This window comes from Ursus arctos, unplaced genomic scaffold, assembly GCF_023065955.2.
Source record: "Ursus arctos isolate Adak ecotype North America unplaced genomic scaffold, UrsArc2.0 scaffold_216, whole genome shotgun sequence".
NCBI classification, from domain to species: domain Eukaryota; kingdom Metazoa; phylum Chordata; class Mammalia; order Carnivora; family Ursidae; genus Ursus; species Ursus arctos.
The window spans coordinates 18,455-39,812 of NW_026622893.1; the positions used below are offsets into that span (position 1 = coordinate 18,455).

Below are 21,358 nucleotides of genomic sequence, written 5' to 3' on the forward strand. Positions count from 1 at the left end.
ATTAAAGTAGATCTTTTGTATGCCTGTGTTATAGCATTGCCATTAATAGTCGTTGATAGCAATGCTGTGCCATCGATAGTCGTATTTTTGGTTTCAGGTTTCTATAAGATGTCTGGTTTCCAATTACATTAGTATTTTCTAGAATGTTAAAAGCAGATAACCTTCTCCTTGTGGCCTTGTAACTTGACCGTACTCTTCTTTCTGAAATACTCAGTATGTTTAATTGGGTGTTTAAGAAATCATTTAGAAACTTAGTTACCAACATAATTTCTTAATGGTAAGTTATGTAAAGTGGATAATTGTTAGATATTAACAGCAATTAAATCCTACTGTCTTGTTTTATATAGTATATTGTTATAGTATATACAATACAGTATAGCTTACATTCTATATATAGTACATATTACACTTCAGTATATAGCACGTGATGATAGTATACTATATAGTATTATATATATTACGTCTTTCTGAATCTTATTTTATATAATATTTCGACCTTTTATTTATAAACGATAGCATGAGTAAAAACTGCTGGCATCACTGAATTTGTTCTATTTTAATATCCTTAATGCAGACTGGGACTTGGGGGTTTGCCTGGAGTATGAGTGTAAGAGAAAACAACTGTTAAAACCCGTGTTCTTAAATTCTTGGATTGATCTCAGAGTCACTTACAAGGTAAGGGTCAAAGATGGGGGCATGGTCACTTTCCTTCTGTTGAAAAATGATTAAACTTCATCCCATACATGGTATAGGTTACATAAATAGAATGTTATTTTAAATTTTCACATAAATACATTTCTTAAACTATGAAAAATGACAATAAAATAAGTACATTCCAAATCTAATAGAACAAAAAATTATGAAAAGTAAATGGTTAATACATAACCTTTCTAATAGTAACCTTTTTTTGGATATGTTTCTTTCGTTTGGTTAGATTTTCTATGGAAGAAAACCAAAAGGACTTAGTGGTGCCCTGCAGGAAGTGGGAATACAATTCTTAGGACGAGAACATTCTGGTTAGTATAAATTGAAAATAATTTTACTATGTAAGTCATCTTATTTCTATAAAGTCTTTCATATGAATCTCATGGTTTTGGTGATGTCATTAATAAGGACTATCCTTTCAAGCTAAGAAAAATTCCTGGGGCGCCTGGGTGGCACAGCGGTTAAGCATCTGCCTTTGGCTCAGGGCATGATCCCGGTGTTATGGGATCGAGCCCCACATCAGGCTCCTCCGCTATGAGCCTGCTTCTTCCTCTCCCACTCCCCCTGCTTGTGTTCCCTCTCTCGCTGGCTGTCTCTATCTCTGTCAAATAAATAAATAAAATCTTTAAAAAAAAAAAGTTCCTAATCTATACAATTCAAAGATTTCTGACTTTCAAATTATACTACTGTAAAGTAGTATAAGATAAAGACTGCCATCTAGTGGCTTTCTAGTTGTAAAAAAGAATAAAAATGAGCTAAATCAAATGGAGATTAAACAAATGCCCAAACAACACAGCGAATTCGTGAAAAAACTGAACAAGGCCATTGGATTACTCACAAAGCATGGTCCCTACAGAATGTTGCTTACCTTTTTGAGAACTGTAACAAATTTTTATCTCTTCTGTAAATGTGGGAGATCTTGTCTCTCATTGGTAAGGTTGCAACAGCATGTGCTAATCCAATTTATCACGATTAAAATTAGTAGATGATCATAAAACTAATAGTATGTTCCAATATAAATTGTGATTTCTTATTTTTGCTATATTTCTTTACACTGGTACTACTAAATTCCGTGTTTGATATCTGTTTCCTCAGGGTTGGATGATTCTCGGAATACTGCCCTACTTGCTTGGAAAATGATCAGGGATGGTTGCTTAATGAAAATTACAAGGTTCTTGAACAAGGTTAGTGGTGTCTTGCCTCTTTATTCTGTCACCTCAAACTCCAGAAGTAATCATAGGTTCATTGAAATATAGATATCATGTGTGGAATAATTGATAAATCAATGAATGATGACATTTTTCTTTTTTGTCAAATCATATACTGTGTACTAAAAAGATTACAAATGCATAGTTTCTAAAGCTATTGGATTTGTCTGTGGAATCATAGGTGCCCACTAAGAAGAATTCCAGCGTTTTGGCCAGAAATTTGAATACGAATCAAGTTGAAGAAAGATCAGCCTGCAAGAGTAGCATTCAGGGTCTGAGCACATATGATAGGGAGCCTAAAAATACAGAAAATTCTCATGGAAAAGTTCAAATGAGGTCAGTTGGTGTGAATTCTCCTATAAAGGTACAGCAAGATCAGTTCCAACTAAAGAGCAGTGTAAAAGCAGGTCTTCACAATGGCAAAAGCTATTTATCTTTTTTTAATACAAAATCCTCTACTTCTCTGGAGCAGTTGCCATCTGCCAGCTTGAGTACACCTGTGCAGAAGCACGTAAGAAACGAACACCTTGCGTTTAATGCCAAATCTAAGTCTTCAGCAGTTGGTTCAGAATTGGTACTTGTATCAACTACCATTTCATCTGTTAATCATGTTTCTGATACAGAAATGAGTTATGCTCTTGATTGTTTACCTATGTTGGCTGATTGGGAGGATGTAGCTTTACTGCCAGCATCTCAGCCTGAGCAGAGTATAGATTATGTACCTTCCATTAGTGACTCAAACTTAGACACTTCATTTAATTCTATAGAAAGATTAATGGTTTTAAAAGAAGGCACAGAAGAAACTCCTCAAAAATATGGGACCTCTAAGTCTGTTGTATATAAGAGTCCACATACTACTATTTATCACGTGAAAGAAGCCAAAGATCCAGATTCGGATGTTTCTGACTTTAAATTACCTGAATGCAAACCAAGTAGCTTCAACAGTGTTAATGCCACTATGTCCCATCCTTCAGTATTGGGGAAATATCCCCTCCTTTTAGATAGTACTAAAAGGAGTACTAAAAGGAGTCTGTCCAGTCCTCTATCTTTCCCATCAGCAAAAAAACAGATCCTCACTGTTCATGAAGAAAAGCCTACATCATCTGATGGCTCCCCAGTGAGAAGTTGTTCCCAGAAGGTCCTCCCCTCTATCTTAGCTTCTACAGTTAACCCGCAAGAGCCTTGGAAGAGTGGGAAAATGACACCGCCTTTATGCAAGTGTGGCCGAAGATCTAAGAGACTTGTTGTTTCTAATAATGGCCCAAACCATGGAAAAGTCTTCTATTGTTGCCCAGTTGGGAAATACCAAGAAAACAGAAAATGTTGTGGTTATTTCAAATGGGAACAAACACTTCAAAAGGAGAGAGCCAACAGCAGAGTTCTGTCTCATTCCCCAGGGGGACTCACTTTTAGTTCCCCAGAAATAAGCCATATTTGTGACAGAAATGTAAATTTTTCTACTAAAAATTCATTGAGACTCAGACCTTCAATGAGGAATTGATAAACTTTCTGTACATCCAAACTGTGGTTTTACTGTAATATGACTTTTTGTGTGATAAACAGGAAAAAGTGTATAGGGCTACAAGTTATGGGGACTTAGTATATCTGAGTTCTGTAGACTGTATTGGGCTATTAAAAACACACACACACACACACACACACACACACACACACTGAAGATAGAGAAAAAATCAATTTCACAGGCTTCTAATTTCATTCATCAGTTATCCAACATTTGTCTTCTGTTCATGTATGAATTCTGATTGTTCCTTGAATTTCCAAACATCATGAGTATTCTGATAATACTTGTACACTGTTTTATTTTTATTTCATATATGAACACTTGCCAAATTTATCATAACTTTCTTGAAGAACCACAAATTAAATATTTTGTATACTGCATTTGATTAGATACAAGCAACAGTAGTATGATGTTCTTCTTTTAGTTAGACCTCGAAATGAATTTAAGCTATTTTTAAGTTACTTGAATAAAAATGTGACTAATAAAAATCCCTGGCCTGTTTTCAGGTAGATACTTAACTTTGAGAATTATGATCATTTTCTAACTTTTTGTTTTTCTAAAAACTTTAATAATTTGTTTAGTTTTATTTCAAAACTTGAAGATTCGTTCTAATTTGTATATCAACATATCAGAAGAATTATTCAACTAGAATTTGAAAACCAACAAGTCAGAAATTTGGTTCAGATACTTTATGTTTAAAAATTTCTCAGCAATTGATGGCATTCTTTTTATATTACCAAAATCATAAGAATATTGACACTAATGCAGAGGAATTTACTAAATATTTTATTTCACAATTCAGCCTCTGATGTTATAACCATGAGATATTTTATTTTACTTTTTTAAAAGATTTTATTTTTTTACGTAATCTTTACATCCAACATGGGGCTCAAACTTAGAACTCTGAGATCAAGAGGTGCATGCTCTACTGACTGAGCCAGCCAGGTGCCCCAACCACAAGATATTTTAAATCAACAATTTGTAAGTATATTATCACAGTTTTAATCACCTCCCTATACTCTTGTGGTTTGGACAGAGTCTTAGTTTTATAGATACTGTGATAAATAATAGAATGGATTTAAATTGTTTCCCATTCTTTCTTCCTCAGTTCATTTCTTTTTATCTTCCCACTGATAGTCTTTGGCAGCTCTTGAACAAATTCCACCTGTTGGTATCAAGGGAAAAAATTAGCCCAGAAGTTTTCATCTTGAGACAAAGTCAGTTATATAGCAGTTTTATTATCTCTAGGTGAAAGAATTAGGACACCCATCTGGTGGGTTTTGGTAGCAACCAAAAAGGGAGAGGGGTATTGTTGAGGAGATGTTGCTTGATATTTAGTATTTACTACAAGTCCAGTAAGCCAAATGACCCAGCAAATTATGTCAAGAGTTCCATTTTAATCTCAAAGATTCTGCTTCTTATCCATGTCATTAGTTCAGTTTGGAATATTTTGTGTAGCATGTTTGAGGAGAGTGTTCATTAAAATTAAAAAAAAAAAACAGCTGAAATTTGTCAGAACACTAAGCAAATTGTCATCATAATTAGAATACCTACCTTCCTGGGATATTTGTAAGGTGCTGTAGTTTTTTTTACATGCTCTTGAATCTCCTTTTTTAGTTGTTCTTGATCATGTGACTTGTAATCAGGGGTCAGAACAATAAAAGCCTTTACCACCTGAAAAAAATATTTGAAACACCAGGAAGATGAGTTGTATATTTTTATGTTTTAGTGTGTTTCTTTACTTTCTCTAACTGGGAATCTAAGTGCCTGCTGGGGTGGGCCAGAAGGCTTCATAGGGTTTGATCCCAGCTCTGTGCTCTTAAGTCAGCCAGTTGAGTCCCATAACTCCTGTTCTGTAATACAAGAGGGTTTCTGGGAACCCTGCTTTGTTAATGATCTTAATGAACTAGAACTTTCTCATCTAACTACATCTTGAACTCTGCTTTCTGACCTTCTGTTTCTGAGCTGTCTTTGCTCTTGACTTCTTGCCTCATCTTTCTTTGACTTTCTTGACTTCTTGCCTCATCTCCTTCAAGAAAATTTCCTTTTAGAAAAAAAAAAATTCCTTTTAGAAATTCAACAATGCACTAAGCACAGCCTCTTGGGTAACATCTTAGCCTGATCTAGCCTAGTTTCTTGGTCCCCACCTCTCAGTGTGGCCCTTGTAAAGAGTATTCACACTGAGTTTGCTATATTCTTATTGAAAGGAACAGTTCATTGATGCTGTGCACTCCTCATTTCAGAGATACTTATGTTGATATAAGGCTGTGAAGATTCCAACAGCCCCTTTGCTATTATTCTGACCAATTTACCTGAACCTGAGAAGCAAGAGTAGAAAATGGTGGTGGTCCTTGCTCTCTAATTGGCAGGAGACAGGGAGGACTTCATTACTTTATGCTCACAAATCCTGTTTTCATTCCTTGAAATGTTTTGGGAAATCCTGCCCTGCCCAGTTTTTGGACTATCTTTCTATAATTTTATCAAAGCCATTTTTTAATATTTCATAAAATGTTTTTGTGTTTATACTGGCTCTTCTGCTTTATCAACATTTTTATGAATTAAAAAAATGTAACCTTGCTATAAGTGAATCATTCAGAGGCAGATTATTTTAAGAACTAATGTTTATACTTACTGGTTTGCATATTGATGACTTCTACACCTTGGATAACGTCTACTGTATCTTTATAAAAGTTTTTTTTTATGATTTATTTATTTTAGAGAGAGACCGCAAGTGCATGTGTGCGCAGGAGTCGGGGGAAGGGCAGAGGGAGAGAATCTGAAGCAGACCCCACACTGAGTGCAGAGCCCAACTCAGAACTTGATCTCATGACCCTGACCTGAAATCAAGAGTTAGATGCTCAACTGTCTGAGCCACCCCGGTGCCCCTATAAAAATGTTTATACACCATTACAGAAGGTCATAAATTAATATGGAGCACGCTAACATGATTAAGGGCATGAACTCTAGAGTCAGATGGCCTGGGTTCAAATCACACTTCGTTGTGTAGAATGTTAGGATACCTCTCTGTGCCTGTTTCCTTCTCCAAAAAGAGAGGTTGTAAGGATTAAATAGGGCCTATACAGGCCCTGTGTAGGGCTTATAATACCCGGAACATCAGAATAAGTCATCAGAAATATTATGTATTAGTAGTAGTAGTATTAGAAGTACAAGATTTTTCTTTTAACTAAAATCCTTAAATCGGCTTCAAAGTTTCTGTAAAATTCTCTGCAAAACTCTGCATTTTTATAAGTCTACAGTTGTGCCACTTAATATGGTAGCCACTAGCCACATGTAACTATTTAAATTTAATTAAAATGAAATAAACATTTTCTCCGTCACACCAACCACATCTCAAGTGCCTTATAGCCGTGTGTATTGTATCGAGTGGTGTGGATATAGAACATTTCCATCATTGCGTAAGTCCAATAGTGACTTATGGTCTTCAAATTCCAAAGAACATTGTGATACTACCGGTGGAGTTCAGAGTGAAAGGATAAACTTCAGTAATCACAGAATCAATTCTCTCTCTCATCTATCTGGAATATTCGAGGCCCTGCTTGGCAAAGGGGACCCGAAGAGTAGCGTGGAAACTTTAAACTCAAACTACCCTCTGATCAGCCCCAATAAGAATGAACTTTCAAGGGTGCATGTGACTCTTGATCTCGGGGTCATGAGTTCAAGCCCCTCATTGGGCATAGATAGAGCTTACTTTAAAAAAAAAAAAAAAAAAAAGGAATGAGCTATTAAGGACTGTCTTATTCACAGCTTATTTCCTGAATCTTCCACTTGTCTACGTACCCAGCCTACTTCTGGTCACCTCAGTTCCTATCTCTGACCTTCCTTCCACCCCTGATATCTGATGCCAGCCTATCCTCCTCAGCTACAGTAGAGACCATGTTGGTTTCCAGACTTGGGTAATAACTTAATCCTATCTAGCTGACATCTGGCATCCTATCCTGTTGTGAGCCTGGGTTGTTGGCATTCACACCATCCCTCTATGGAAAGGATTCAAATTCCTTATACGTATTTTCAGTCTTATTTTTAGCAGTTCTTTCTGACTAGCATAGTTACTAATGACTCTGGCTTGCAGTTAGTGAGTGAATCATTTGGGTAATTCTGTTTCGATGAATTGTTGAAAAGTATGCGTTAGACTGCCAACAAATTATAAAATGGAAATGAATCTTTTTTTTTTTTTTTTTTTTTTTTACCTCTCCCCTGATGGGGTCTGGGCTGCTGACAACTGCTGCCTCTACAACTGCAGGATGCTCAATCAGGGCACTTTCTACCTCAAATGGTCCAATTCTGTAACTGGGAAATAAAACATATGACAGGAATTTATAAAAGTGAGCAGCAGGTCCACTCCAGAACACGACGATCAATTAATGTAGACATATACGCAGATGAAAAATTACCCAGAAGATAATATGATATCATCTGATCTTGCAACAAACCAGAAATAGCCATCTTCATCCATATAGCCCCTGTCCCCAGTGATGTAGAAATTGCCTCGTAGGGTTGAAGCTGTTTTTGTAGGATTATCCTGTGAAACAAATAGCATTTTGTTTGTATTACTGTGAATGTGATTCTTCTGTTTGGTTGGATTTTTAGATGTTCAAGGGGGAAAAAAAGTGGTTTTTTTGAGAAACCTTGGAATGAAGAGGAGCCAGCAAATGAAATAAGGATGAAATTCCAGCATTGAGCTAGCCCAAGCAAAGAAAGGTAAACTACAGTTACAAAGACTAGGCATGCTGCCATCGTGAGAATTTTCTTTTCTTTTTTAAAGATTTTATTTATTCATTTTGAGAGAGAGCAAGGGGGAGAACACAAATGGTGGGGGGGGGGCAGACAGAGAGGGAGAAGGAGACTCCCCACTGAGCAGAGAGCCCGACATGGGGCTCCATCCCAGGACCCTGGGATCACGAGCTGAGCTGAAGGCAGATGCTTAACTGACTGAGCCACCCAGGTGCCCTTCTTTTCTTTTTTAAAGATGTTTAAAATTTATTTGAGGGAGAATGGGAGTGGGGAAGGGGCAGAGGGAGGGAGAGGGAAAGAATCTCAAGCAGACCCCATGTGGAGTGCAAAGCCCAATACGGGGCTCAATCTCAGGATCCTGAGATCACAACTTAAGAGGAAACCAAGAGTTGGATGCTTAACCAACTAAGCCACCAGGCACCCCCTGAGAATTTTCTTTGATGGATCACTAAACACTGCAGGAGTTCAGAGATCCAGAGTGTGGGCTAATTAAGTCTTTTAGGTGTTTAATACAGGTAGGGAAAGAGAGAGGTGAATACTCAAGAGTTAAATGAAAGCACCAGCACCTAATAAACCAAAGAATAAACTTTGTTTTTGTATTTTGTTGTTTTACACAAAAACAGAGAACTGGTTCTGTAACTTTGGCAGGAGGAAAAAGGAAGTATTGTTACATTATGTAAAATTCAGTGACAAGTTGGGACACCTGGGTGGCTCAGTCAGTTACGTGTCTGCCTTTGGCTTAGGTCCTGATCCTAGGGTCCTGGGATTGAGTCCTGCATGGGGTGCCTTGCTCAGGAGGGAGCATGTTTCTCCCTCTGCCTCTGCCTGCCACTCCCCCTGCTTGTACTCTTTCTATCTCTGCCAAATAAATAAAATCTTAAAAAAAATAAAATAAAAACTTAAAAAATTCACTGACGAGTAGAACCTGGACCTTTGATTATATCAATGTAAACTTTGTTACAATTTGTATACTTCCATTAGAGGTGAAAATGGGTTTGCAAACAGTAGGGAATTTGGAAGGCCTCTAGTGAAAAACATTTCTTAATCTCACTGCACATTTTCTATACCTTTCACTCAAGAAGGAAGACCACTAATCAGATTTCAGGAAAATGATTAGGTGCTGTTTTATCATGTAGAGGATCAGTGTATACAAAAAGGGCTGTCTTTCTAGGGCTCACTTCTCTTACCTTCATGAGCCTGGAGCAATGATCTAGCCCAGGGAGAACAAGCATTTAGGTGTTTCTGCAGTTTCCTCTCTGAGGCATTACTATTCAGGACAATGAATCTCTCAAGAAAAGTCCAAGCACCTATCCTAGGTGTGTTTTGTGGCAAATAGGGATAGTTACCAAGCACTTTTGAGAAATAAATAGGAAATAAGAGGTTATTTAATAAGTCTCTTACTATATAATGAGCAAAAAGGCCAAACGGTCGGTTAGGTAGAACTTGAATGCCAATATCTCCTTCTTGTCCAGGAGGTAGAACATTGCCATTTACATCTAAATCTAGGATAAAATAGAACAATTTATTTAAGGAGATTTTTATGTAAAGGTACATGTTAAAATTTTACTTTGTTTTGTTTTGAATTTTGCCATTTAAGAATGCAGACTTCAAAAAAAATTAAGTATACTTTAAATTCCCAAGAAAATGTGTTTATTTAAATTCTTAGTGTAAAATATATTATAAAATGCAAGTTAGCAAAATGTGAAGAATAAAAATTGTCTTTAAGTCTATCTAGCAATAATCGCATTTTTGGTGATATCTTTTGAGACAATATAGATAGACATAGGAAAAAATAGGATCACTTTATAATATACTGTTTTACAACCTTCTTTTACAATTTGCAATATGTCTTGGTTATCTTTTACTCTCAAGTAAATATTTCATTAGTGGTTTTCAAACTTTGTTTAACTGTAGAACAAATAAAACCTTACTTCAGGAGCCCAATATAAGTAAGCAGAGAAAGGGGAATGTTCTCTGGTTGAGACACTGGTGAGTATGCCAGAAGCCTTGCTTTCTTACCTTTTCCCCAGTCTTCCTGGTTCCCCGAAGTACCTAACAGTGAAGTACCTTCCAGCAGCTAGCATTTCATAGGCCCTGACTGCATTCCAAGTAATAAATGCTACAGCTCTAAGTACTTCACATGTATTGTTTTCTTTAGTCCTTACAACAGCCCTATCTGGTTAGCACTATTACTACACTCATTTTACATATGAGGAAACCGAGGTGCAGAGTTTAAGCAACACAGTATATGACTGAGCTGGAATTCAAATCTCAAGCAATCACACTCCAGATCCTGCCCTTTTTATCACTAAACTTCTCTATAGAATCTTTCCAGGGAGTTCAATCCAATTTTTAAAAACCCAGATTAACATTTTTCAGATTGGTTACTTAACTCATGTACCAGATTTTGCCTTAAATAACTTTTAGCTGTCTTTACATATGAACTCTCTACTTTGCCTTTATATACATCCACCAAGAGCCTTCAAACCTGAGATGTGGCTTGTGTGGAAAATAGGGTGTAATACTTATTTGGCACTTTCCAAATGGAAATGGGCTGTGTCCCCAAAGGGAAACTTGAAAGGCTGAGGAATTCTAAATGCAAAATCTTACTTTAAAGTTCTTGTAAATAAAAAAATATAAATTCCCGCCCAGTCATCTAAAGAACATTTGGCTCCAGAATCAAGAAATTACTGATGGAAAGGAGATGTTTTCAGAGTTCCAGATACTTAGACTACTCTTTAATAGATGGGAAGAGGCAAAATGTTCTATTTCTGGAGAGATTCTCATTCTTTATTGTTCAAGTGGCCTTAAAAATCTTTAAACATGAAAATTATGGGCTTTGGGCTTTGAAGTTGCAAGAATCTGATATCCAGCTGGTTGGAGCACATCCCCAGATGCCATGCTGTCATTGCAGATGCTCTTAGCTACATAAACAAGAGCAGTAATAAGAGCCCTTGGGGGAAAAGATAAAAATGAAAGTAGCTACCTTAGGGAAATGCACATCAAAACCAAAAGAAGATACCACTTCACCCCCATTAGGATAGCTGCTATCAGAAACACAGAAAATAAGTGTTGGTGAGGATGTGGAGAAATTGGGCACTGTGCACTGTTGTGGGATGTAAAATGGTACAGCCACTTTGTGGAAAACAGTATGGCAATTCCTCAAAAAATTAAAAATAGTATTACCATATGAGCCAGCATTTCTACTTCTTTTTTTTTAAAGATTTTATTTATTTATTTGACAGACAGCCAGCGAGAGAGGGAACACAAGCAGGGGGAGTGGGAGAGGAAGAAGCAGGCTCATAGCGGAGGAGCCTGATGTGGGGCTCGATCCCATAACGCCGGGATCACGCCCTGAGCCGAAGGCAGACGCTTAACCGCTGTGCCACCCAGGCGCCCCAGCATTTCTACTTCTGAGCATATACCCAAAAGAATTAGAAGCATGGTCTTGAGGAGATATTTGTGTACCCATGTTGATCACAGCACTATTCACAATAGCTAAAATGTGGAAAGAACCCAAGCACCCATCGACAAATGAATGGAAAAGCAAAATTTGTTATAGCCATACAATGGGATATTATTCGGCCTTAAAAAAGAAAGGAAATTCTGACACATGCTGCATGGATGAAACTTGAGGACATTATGCTAAGGTGTGATTAGCCAGTCACAAAAAGACAAACACACACTGATTCCACTTAATATGAGGTACTTATAAATAGTAGTTGCAGAGGTAGAAAGTAGAATGGTGGTTGCCAGGGTTAGGGGCATTGGGGAATGGGAAGTTATTATTTAATAAATACAGAGTCTCAGTTTTATAAGATGAAAAGAGTTATGGAGATAAATCATGGTAATAGTTGCACAATATTATGAATGTATTTAATACCACCGAACTATGCACGTAAACATGGTCAGGATGGTACATTTTATGTGTATTTTATTATAATTTAAGATTGGGGAAAAATGAAGGTAGTAATGCTAACTGGGAATGCATGACAGAGCAGTTCTCCTCTTGGCCACACCCTTTCTGCATTCAAATATAATTGCCCCAGAAAACCACTGGGCTTGAATTAGTGGGGTGGTGGTGAGATACTGCTGTTGGATCGCTCTGAGTACAGCTGCACCTGTGAGACCTTCACAGCAATGCATATTGGGAATTGTCATTAAGAGGGAAGAAAGGAACACAGCTTTGTGAAATGCCAGCTTGATTACTTATAATGCAGACATGATAATGCTTAATTACTAATTTTTCTTTCTCCAACCTAAGGCAGCCTATAAACCAATGAACTATTGTTAAGCCTCTTTACAGAATGTAACCAGGGCTCCCCTACCATCTCTTCTTAGAAAAGCTTTTCAAAGGAAGGGAATGCAAGGGAGAAATGAATGATAATAATGACACCTGTCTTTTAGACCTTTATTATGTGCTGAGCACTTTGTTATGCTCTTTAGAGATATTATCTTATTTAATCCTCACAAGAAACCTATGGTATCAGTTCCATTATTATTAGGGCAACCAACCATCAGTTTGCCCAGGACTGAGGCAGGAGAGTGTCCCTGGGATGTATGACTTTCCATGCTAAAACCAAGTAAGTCCCCGGCAAACTGAGACAAGTTGGTCACCCTATTCCCTATTTTACAAATCAGGAAACTGAGACTTTAATAACTTCCCCAAAGACACTCAGCCAAAGACACTCAGCTCATGAAGCTCAGAGCCAGACCTGAACCACCAGGCCAGCCCATCTTTAGACAAGGTTCTCAGCAAAGTTAAAGTGAGGGAAAGAACTCAGATCTGGCTTATTCTATACACTGATATCAGCAATCCATTTCAAACTTACTCTAACTTTCTCAAACTTACCTGATCATAAGAACTGGGATGCTTGTTTAAAACACAGATTTCAGGGTCCCACCTAGAAGGGTCCTGAAAATTAGTATTTTTTAACAAGTGTCCATGTAATCCTTATGATCAGAAAACCTTGGGAACATTGATTTCATCTATAATTACCCTTCATTTAGGTTTGATTTTGAGCGCTCCATTCTGTAAATTCATCCATTTTGTGTTTTTGTTGCTATGCTGTGGTTTTCTCTTATGTATTAGTGTAAGTTCCTTTGACTATACCTAGCTTTGGGTCTGCTGATCTGAGAACAATTCTAACCCTGTACTAAGTGTGCAGATGGGATAATAGGATGCTCCCTAGGGATCAGGTGGTAATAACAGCCATGGTTACAGAGAGCCAGGAAATGGCCAGGAAGGGCTGGGGAAGGAAAAAAATACTTCAGCTACTGTAAACTGTACCTTCCTTTGGCCTACTTGAACCCCTTAGAAGGTCTTGACCTCCCTTATCAGAGAGGGCAATGTGGTGTTGTGGTTAAGAGTACAGATATTGGGGGCGCCTGGGTAGCGCAGTCGTTAAAGCGACTGCCTTCGGCTCAGGGCGTGATCCTGGCGATCCGGGATCGAGTCCCACATCAGGCTCTTCCGCTATGAGCCTGCTTCTTCCTCTCCCACTCCCCCTGCTGTGTTCCCTCTCTCGCTGGCTGTCTCTCTGTCACATAAATAAATAAAATCTTAAAAAAAAAAAAAAAAAAAGTACAGATATTGGAACCAGATTGCTTGGGATTGAATCCCAGCACTAGTAGCTCCTAGCTGTGTGACCTCTGGTGAATTCTTTCCCTCTCTGTGCCTCATCTATAAAATGGTTCTTTAATTTTTTATTGAAGTACAGTTGACATACAATGTTATATTAGTTTCAGGTGTACGACATAGTGATTCAACAAGTTTATGTATTATGCTCACCACAAGTGTAGCTACCCTCTGTCACCATGCAATACTATTACAGTACCATTGACTATATCCCTATGCTGTATCTTTTATCTTTGCAACTTACTCATTCTATAACTGGAAGCCTGTGTCTCCTACTTCCCTTTAGCCATTGTAAAATGGTTCTTATATTGGTATGTCTCTCACAGGTTCTTTCTGGCAATCAAATAGATTGATATTTATAAAATGCCTAGACCTGCTTGGCACAAGAAACTACTTTGCAAAAAATAAAAAAATGGAGACCATTAAACTAATGTCCCTAATCCATTTCCATTACATGGAAATTAAAATATCATAGAAGTAGCATGAAGTCATCACCAAAAGTAGGAGTGTAGGGGAGGGCACAGTGGGGTAAATGGTAAACAGATTGGGTTGTTAAATATTCTCCTAGAAGGAGATGTGCAAACCTTAACATCAAAAGCAGGAGACGGCTTTCCCATTGAGCCAGGCTTAATCTTCATTCCCTTAAAATTTCCACAGATTAGCACCTAGTTCAGAAGGAGAAAGTAACATTACAGGTAGCTTAAAATTCTGTTCATCTACCATGCATTCATTAAACAAATATTTATTGATGATCATCATTATGATGATGACCGAGGCTCGAAATAAAACAAATTTTCTGCTCTCGTGAAATGTAGAGAGAGACACTAAATAAATACATATAGTAAAGTGATAACACTTAATAAATTGATAATTACTAAAATATCCATATTTATGAAAACATTTGTACCCATATTAGCATGATACTTGTTATGCTGTTCCTATTTAATACATCTGTCAATTTTAATTTTAACCAGGTACTACATTCTCGTGGTTTATAAATAGAAGCACTATAAAAAGGCAAACTATGAAAAATTTCTTTCAGCCTTTCCCTTATCTGCTTTATTGTATGCCTCCTTTTCCTTACATAATAACCAGTTTTGTTAGTAGTTTATTCACTTCCTCTAGAATTTCTTCTTATTCTTATTTCTACAAGCTCTTTAAATAACCCTTTTTAGAGTATTCTTGCCAAGGAGTTATCTAGTGAACTTATAATATTTCAAGTAACTCAGCATTTTCCATTTTTGAGGCAGCCCTGACTAAGAGAGTTCCCTCTTACGTAAGGAGAAATCTTTCACTATAGATTCTTTCACTTAAAATATATTTTAATGCTCTCACTCTGATCAGCTCTATAGTGGCTTTTCTCAATGAATGGTGAAATAACTGTCTGTTACAGAGCTTTTTTGCAACTAGCTTCTCTCCCAACTTTTTTTTTCCTGACTATTCTTCTAACCACTCATCTACTTCCCTATCCCTCACATAATCATAAGGATATAATAAATACTTATTTTAAAATTTATTTATCAGTTATTTACATTTATTTATCAGTTTTTATTTATCCAGCTAAGTCAAGTCCAGCCCTGTCTTTTCAATGAGGTCCTATACCGTTTCAGTCTGTCCATATCCTTCATAGATATCCAGACCCGTCCTTTTTCTCCATTGTTCAGTCACTTCAGGATTGATTGGTTCGCCAGCACTCACACAGTGCTTTAAGCTTTTGAACTTATAGCTTCTCAGAAAGCAGATAAGTTAAATTTAGGAGAAAAAATGGGGAGGAATGAAAATCAGAGTTATTTCTAATGAAATTCAACATAGAGTGTGTTTTAGTTCCCTCCTTTCTCCCCTCTCCAATACAAAATCAACAAACAATTCTAACATCATAAAATGACCCCCAAGACATCCATTTTTTTCCACTTTTATTTTTTGGGAGTGTGTGATCTGTTGCAAAAAAAAAAAAAAAAGCCATGTCATCCTCAGGGAAGGTGCTGCATGATAACATTTTAAATCAGTGATTAAAAATTTATCAATTATATGGTTAAATTGACTGTGGAATTTTATGCAATGGTATACTATAGAGCTGTAAAAAAAAAAAAAAAAAGAATAAGGGAGCTCCTAGACAGTGCTGTCCAATAGAAATTTTTGCCACAAAGTGTTCTATTATCTGCACTATCCACTGCAGTATCTTCTAGCCCTGTGTGGCTATTGAGTGCTTGAAACATGGCTAGTGCAACTTTGGAACTGAATTTTTAATTAATTAAAATTAAATTTAAGTAATTACATGTGGCAAGTGGTTACCCTATTGGATAGAATTGGATAGCACACAGTTCCAGGATGTATTGTTAGGCAAAAAAAGGAAGGTGCAGAACCGTGAACATGTTATGTTTCCATTAATGTTTTTAAAAGGGTGAGAATACTGGCATATTGGCTTGTGTTTGCACAGATTTCATGGAAAAGGAGAACAGAGACTGAGAATAAGGCTTGGAGGAAGACCTTTCACTCTATATTCTTATATGCCTATTGAATTTTATGTCATATGAAGTATTTCCTATTCAAAAAAATTTCAGTTTTAGCAATTTAAAAATATTTACCAATGCACTCTTTCAAATGGAATCAGTAATAGAGCAAAAGACTTATATCCTTTTTCCTATTTGCTGGGATAGGATTCCAAATAGGGGGTCATTTCTGTAGTTCCTCAGTTCAGGTAACATTCATCATCCAAAAGATTAAACACCTTTTTATCCATAACCACTGGGCTCAAGGGTATACCCATGGCTGAACTTTCTCTTTCCTCTCCTTGCTTGGGGAAGCCTGCCCTGGACGTAACAATTATGACTTAAAGAATGAAAGCAAGAAGGAGAAGGGGGACAAGAGATTGTTAAATTCCATACCTACTAATGTGGAACTATGTTTTTAGGCAGAAAGATCCTTTATTTTATGGCTTCCCCTTCCTTTCCCCTACCCCCACTAAGTGCCTCTTTACCAACCTTTCTTACCTGGTCATATCATTCTGTATAAGCATTCGGTATGCAGTTGGTGCTGAACAGAAGACTGTGATGGGAAACTTGGAAAGGGTCTGCAATTTAGAAGTAAACTCTTAGTCTTCCTACAACTGTAATAAGTCCCTAAATGCTTATGGTAGGCACAGCACAACTTAAACGTTGTTTATTCTAACATAAATGCATTCACACCTTTCTTCTGTATGTCTTTTCAGGATAATTGACTTTCCAGATGTGAAATATCTTAAATCACTTTGGCTACTCTGATTTCTGCAGGTTACTTTGTTCATCAGTCCTATCAGGGATGCTGCTAAAGCATTCCTAAATGGTGACCTCTTGTGATCTGCCTTACTTGCAGGATGGAAGTTGGCTCAAAACGTGGCAAATAATGTGCAAATACACATGCTCCCTGGATCCATGGAGAAAAGACGCTACTCCATGCAGACTTCGCCCAGCCTGTGTCTGAGGTATTCCACATCACATCTGAAGGAGTCAAATCCAGCCAGTACCTGGGAAAACAAAGAATAGTCATGATATGTACAAGGAAAACACATTTATAAGACCAATAAACGAATCATCCCCTTTGTAGTTTTGACATGTCAAGCTGGAGTTCTGCGAAGTTACCTTCCATTTACAGATAATCCTAAACCAAAACTGCTATGCGTGTGTCCCGTCATTTTAGGAGATCCGCTTGTTCCACTGGTAAAGTAAATGGCCATCATCTCATCATGTTTTGTCTTCACACAGGTGTGGTTGTCACTGGCGTGTCTACAAAGGAAGAACTACAATGATTCTGCCCATTGCATGTGGCGTCATAAACTGTTACCCCAGAAGAGAATTCAAGAAACCATCTACTCGGACATCTTCACCTCATGGCTCAGGCCCCAGGGACTTGGGTTGAATTCCAAGGTAAAAGTCATCTCTTTCTCCATCTTCATAGGTGCTTTCTGGAATTACACTAAATTTTATCATCAAAGCCCATTTATAATAGTTGGTTTCATAGCTTTTTATTGTATGATGAAGAAGAGCTGAAGCATTTTTAAAAACTCCAGTGGTTTATCATTCCGTCAGCAGAATGAGGAGTCTGTGATCTTAGAATCAAGGCTATGTGAGAACTCCTCCTTCCCTGTTACTGTGGATGTTTTCAAGTGATTTTTTTTTTTAAGAGAGTAAATATGTGAATAGAAGTCATGGATAATGGTATAAGGCAGGTTGGTAATTCCCACATTGTTTAAGAATCAGCTGTAGTTCCAAAGGATAACTGGGCTGCTAATAGGTCATACATTAGGGCACTTGAGAGGCAGTGAATTCCGCACACACAGTGCCTAAGAAGCATAGAGATTTTATCTGGGAGTATTGGGCTGAGAATGAAACATTAGAATTCAAAACATCCAGGCCACAAGAATTATAGAAAAGCTGTTTTAAAAGTCTAATAAAGCTAGACTAAGTGTTTAGTGTATGATTCCATAATTTTCTTCCTTAAAAATAGTACCTATAGCTGGGTACCTATCACTTCTATTGTAGATAGAAGCCTAAGGCGAGGTTATCATACCAATCTCTCACCATCAGAGGCAGTAAACATAGCAGTTAGGAGCGTGAGCTCAGGTGCCAGACTCCCTGGGTTTGAAACCCAGCTCTGCCAGATCCTAGCATTTGACCTTATTCATCTGTATTACTGTAGTACCCGCTTCTTAGGTTATTGTGACATGTAAATGAGTTAATATGTGTGAAATGCTTGGGACAGTTTTTGGCACATAACGAATGCCATATAAATGTTACCCAAGTTGCAATTATAACATTTTTAATTAGAACGTACTTGGCTTTCGGTAAGAGCTCAATAAATGTTAGCTCTTTTGGAGGAGGTAGGAATAAGTCTGTAGTTGCAGATATGCTCCCAAATCCTTGAGTAAAGGTGGGAAGCTCATTCTAGAGAGGAAACTGGCTGCCAACCTAAAGCTAAGGTAGAACCAATACCTGGCAAGAGTGCTAAGTGACCCCTGGAAGCATTCCATAGCAGGGGCTGAACATCAGTGTAACTTAGTTTTATAATTGCATCCATTAACATTAAGTGTTCTTCTTATTTATAACCTGAAGTGTTGCTATCTGCAAGGAAATGATGTAGCCTACACATAAGAATTGATTATGATCAGTTTCTCTGGGAGATGATAACAGTTCTGTGGTTGGTGCTGTGAATGCCCCTCTTAGATCCTGCTGCCGGAACAAAGGACTTACTCCCCACAGGTGCTGGGAGCCGTATTTGGAGATTGCTTTGGCTGAAGAGAGCTGCCTCGCTCAAGGTCACCCCTCCTTCTAGGGAAAGCCCACACTCAGTTATGGATCAGTAAGGATATATAAAGGCCAGGACCTTTTGCTTTATCTGAGAACAGCTTTGAAAGACTATCCAAGCCCCAGAGGTCCTAGTGGATTAGCTGAAGGTTTTTCTGGGAGTGCATGGCAGATGAATTTCTTCTTTTGCCCAATGCCACATCCTTCCCCTTTTTTCACGGGTGTTGACCCCAGGACAAATCCTTAATAAACTTCTTACACAACTAATATCTATCTCAGGGCCTACTTCCTTCAAGATCCTAACATACAGGGGCGCCTGGGTGGCACAGCGGTTAAGCTTCTGCCTTCGGCTCAGGGCGTGATCCCGGCGTTATGGGATCGAGCCCCACGTCAGGCTCCTCTGCTATGAGCCTGCTTCTTCCTCTCCCACTCCCCCTGCTTGTGTTCCCTCTCTCGCTGGCTGTCTCTGTCTCTGTCGAATAAATAAATAAAATCTTAAAAAAAAAAAAAATCCTAACATACAAAAACCACTCCAAACTCCTTCCTGCCTCAGAGCTTTGCAGGTGATTAGTGCAGTAATAATCACCAGTTGTTCCCTTTGCCTTGTTTTAATTTTCATTTTTCTGATCACTTCTGGGTTGAATATCTTTTCAATGTTGCCTTTCTTTTGGGAAAGCTGTTTACAACAGTTATGACTACTCACTTCATCATCTTGAGGTTCCCGCACCCATCTTTGGGGTTCTGAGACACAATTAGCTTGGAGCGCAGATTGTCACATTTAGGCGCAACAGCATCTACTGCTGGGGCTAAAACTTCGTTGGTGATAATGCACTTTGCTTTCGAAGATTGTAGTCTGTAGAGAATGTCTTTCTGGGTCAGCTGAGTGGTTCCTGGAATTAAAACTGTCCCTAAAGGAGCAGAAAAGAAACGATGTCTAGAAGGAAGGATTTTCTTTATCATATTAGTTACAGTAGAATAGAGAGCTCAGGTGTACTCTCAATGTCCCAGAATGAGTTTACTATTCTAGTTGTCTATTTGCCTTCCTTTCATTATTCTGCTTTTGCCTTTCAAGGCATCTCAATATCTGTGGCCCTTTTGACCAAATATGAAAGCATGTTAAATGCTGGATAATTTTCTTCTATCTGGAGACCATTCATAACATTCAGCTTGAAGACAGGTATTTTTTTCCTTTCATTTCTTTGGAAGAGAGTTTTTATTGAAGAGTAATATTAGCCAATATTTATTGGCTAAATGCTAGATGCTATCTTAAGTGTTTTGCATGTTTTAACTTATTTAATCCCTACCAAAAAAAAAAAAACCATAAAATCTATGAATAATTTGCCAAAGATCACTGGAGTGGAAAGTGGCAGTCCAGTGATTGAACCCTGTAGCCTGACCCCAGAGCTGCACACTTAACTACTTCAGTCCAGCACCTTTTAAAACATACATAAATGTTGTATGATTTCTTTCCAAAGGGAACAATTGAGTCATGCATCTTTTCTGTCCTTCTACTTCTCCCTGCCATAAATTATACTGTAAGTGTAGTATAATGGTTAAGAGTCTGTCCTGGAGCCAAACAGTCTTATAGCTTGGCCTTGGACAAGCCACTTTATCTCCATGAGTCTCAGGTTCTGCATCTGTATATTGGGGATTCTATAAGATTAATGAGGAGTAAATGAGTTAAAATGTGTAAAGAGGCTGAATAAATTTTAGCTATTATTTTCTCAAAGGATTAATGGACTTTCAAGAATATGTATCTCTATAGTTATATGTGTCCATATCTATATCTCGGGCTCTACCACTCTTTTTTTTTTTTTTTTTAATTTTATTATGTTACATTAGTCACCATACAGTACATCATTAGGGCTCTACCATTGTTAAGTCCAGACCCTAAAGAGAGGGTGGAAGGTATGCACTTCACAATTCAGGAAAAGAAGATTGAAGAACACATACCTGGTCATCCCTGGACACTGGCTTGTCTTTCCATCTGGGGAAGGATAACCCCCTCCAGTGGAGTTCTTCAAGAAACAGACAACCAGGACCAAAACACAAAGTTTTCAGAATATCTTTCTTTTCTAATCAGGCAATGCAGCAATGTTTATAGTCCTTAATTCCAATGGTTATTCCTTAGCGATGTTCCATCTGGGAATAAGTAATTAGCCTACCATGGCTTAACAGTTTTCTATAATTTAGAGGCACTCTCTAAGAACAAGCCCACTGCCAGCATTTCATGCCTAGTAGAAGCACTTTATTT

The 21,358-nt window shown here is 37.7% G+C and overlaps 2 protein-coding genes and 1 long non-coding RNA gene across 4 annotated transcripts in view; 2 read left to right on the forward strand and 1 right to left on the reverse strand.

Moving 5' to 3' along the window:
- LOC130544513 (ERI1 exoribonuclease 2-like) overlaps window positions 1–5,119 on the forward strand; it is an 8,616-nt gene extending 3,497 nt beyond the window's left edge. For both annotated transcript variants that reach the window (XM_057316577.1, XM_057316578.1), the window contains 4 exons: window positions 575–675; window positions 935–1,016; window positions 1,801–1,889; window positions 2,095–5,119. In XM_057316577.1, the coding sequence (XP_057172560.1) occupies window positions 575–675; window positions 935–1,016; window positions 1,801–1,889; window positions 2,095–3,414 (1,592 nt within the window). In that variant the 3' untranslated portion in view covers window positions 3,415–5,119. The remainder of the gene's footprint in view (window positions 1–574; window positions 676–934; window positions 1,017–1,800; window positions 1,890–2,094) is intronic.
- Window positions 4,199–21,342, reverse strand: LOC130544514 (acyl-coenzyme A synthetase ACSM3, mitochondrial-like). Its single transcript, XM_057316579.1, has 10 exons — window positions 19,808–21,342; window positions 17,443–17,586; window positions 17,171–17,327; window positions 16,816–16,895; window positions 15,428–15,551; window positions 14,410–14,490; window positions 7,848–7,975; window positions 7,644–7,743; window positions 4,990–5,109; window positions 4,199–4,600 (listed from the first exon to the last, which is right to left on the reverse strand). The coding sequence occupies exons 1-10, from the start codon at window positions 20,062–20,064 to the stop codon at window positions 4,514–4,516; spliced, it is 1,278 nt and encodes a 425-aa protein (XP_057172562.1). The 5' UTR covers window positions 20,065–21,342; the 3' UTR covers window positions 4,199–4,513.
- On the forward strand, window positions 17,184–19,615 carry LOC130544515 (uncharacterized). The gene is made up of 2 exons (XR_008960838.1): window positions 17,184–17,285; window positions 17,566–19,615. It is a non-coding gene; the product is annotated as an uncharacterized LOC130544515 (long non-coding RNA).
- Window positions 21,343–21,358: the final 16 nt, after the last annotated feature.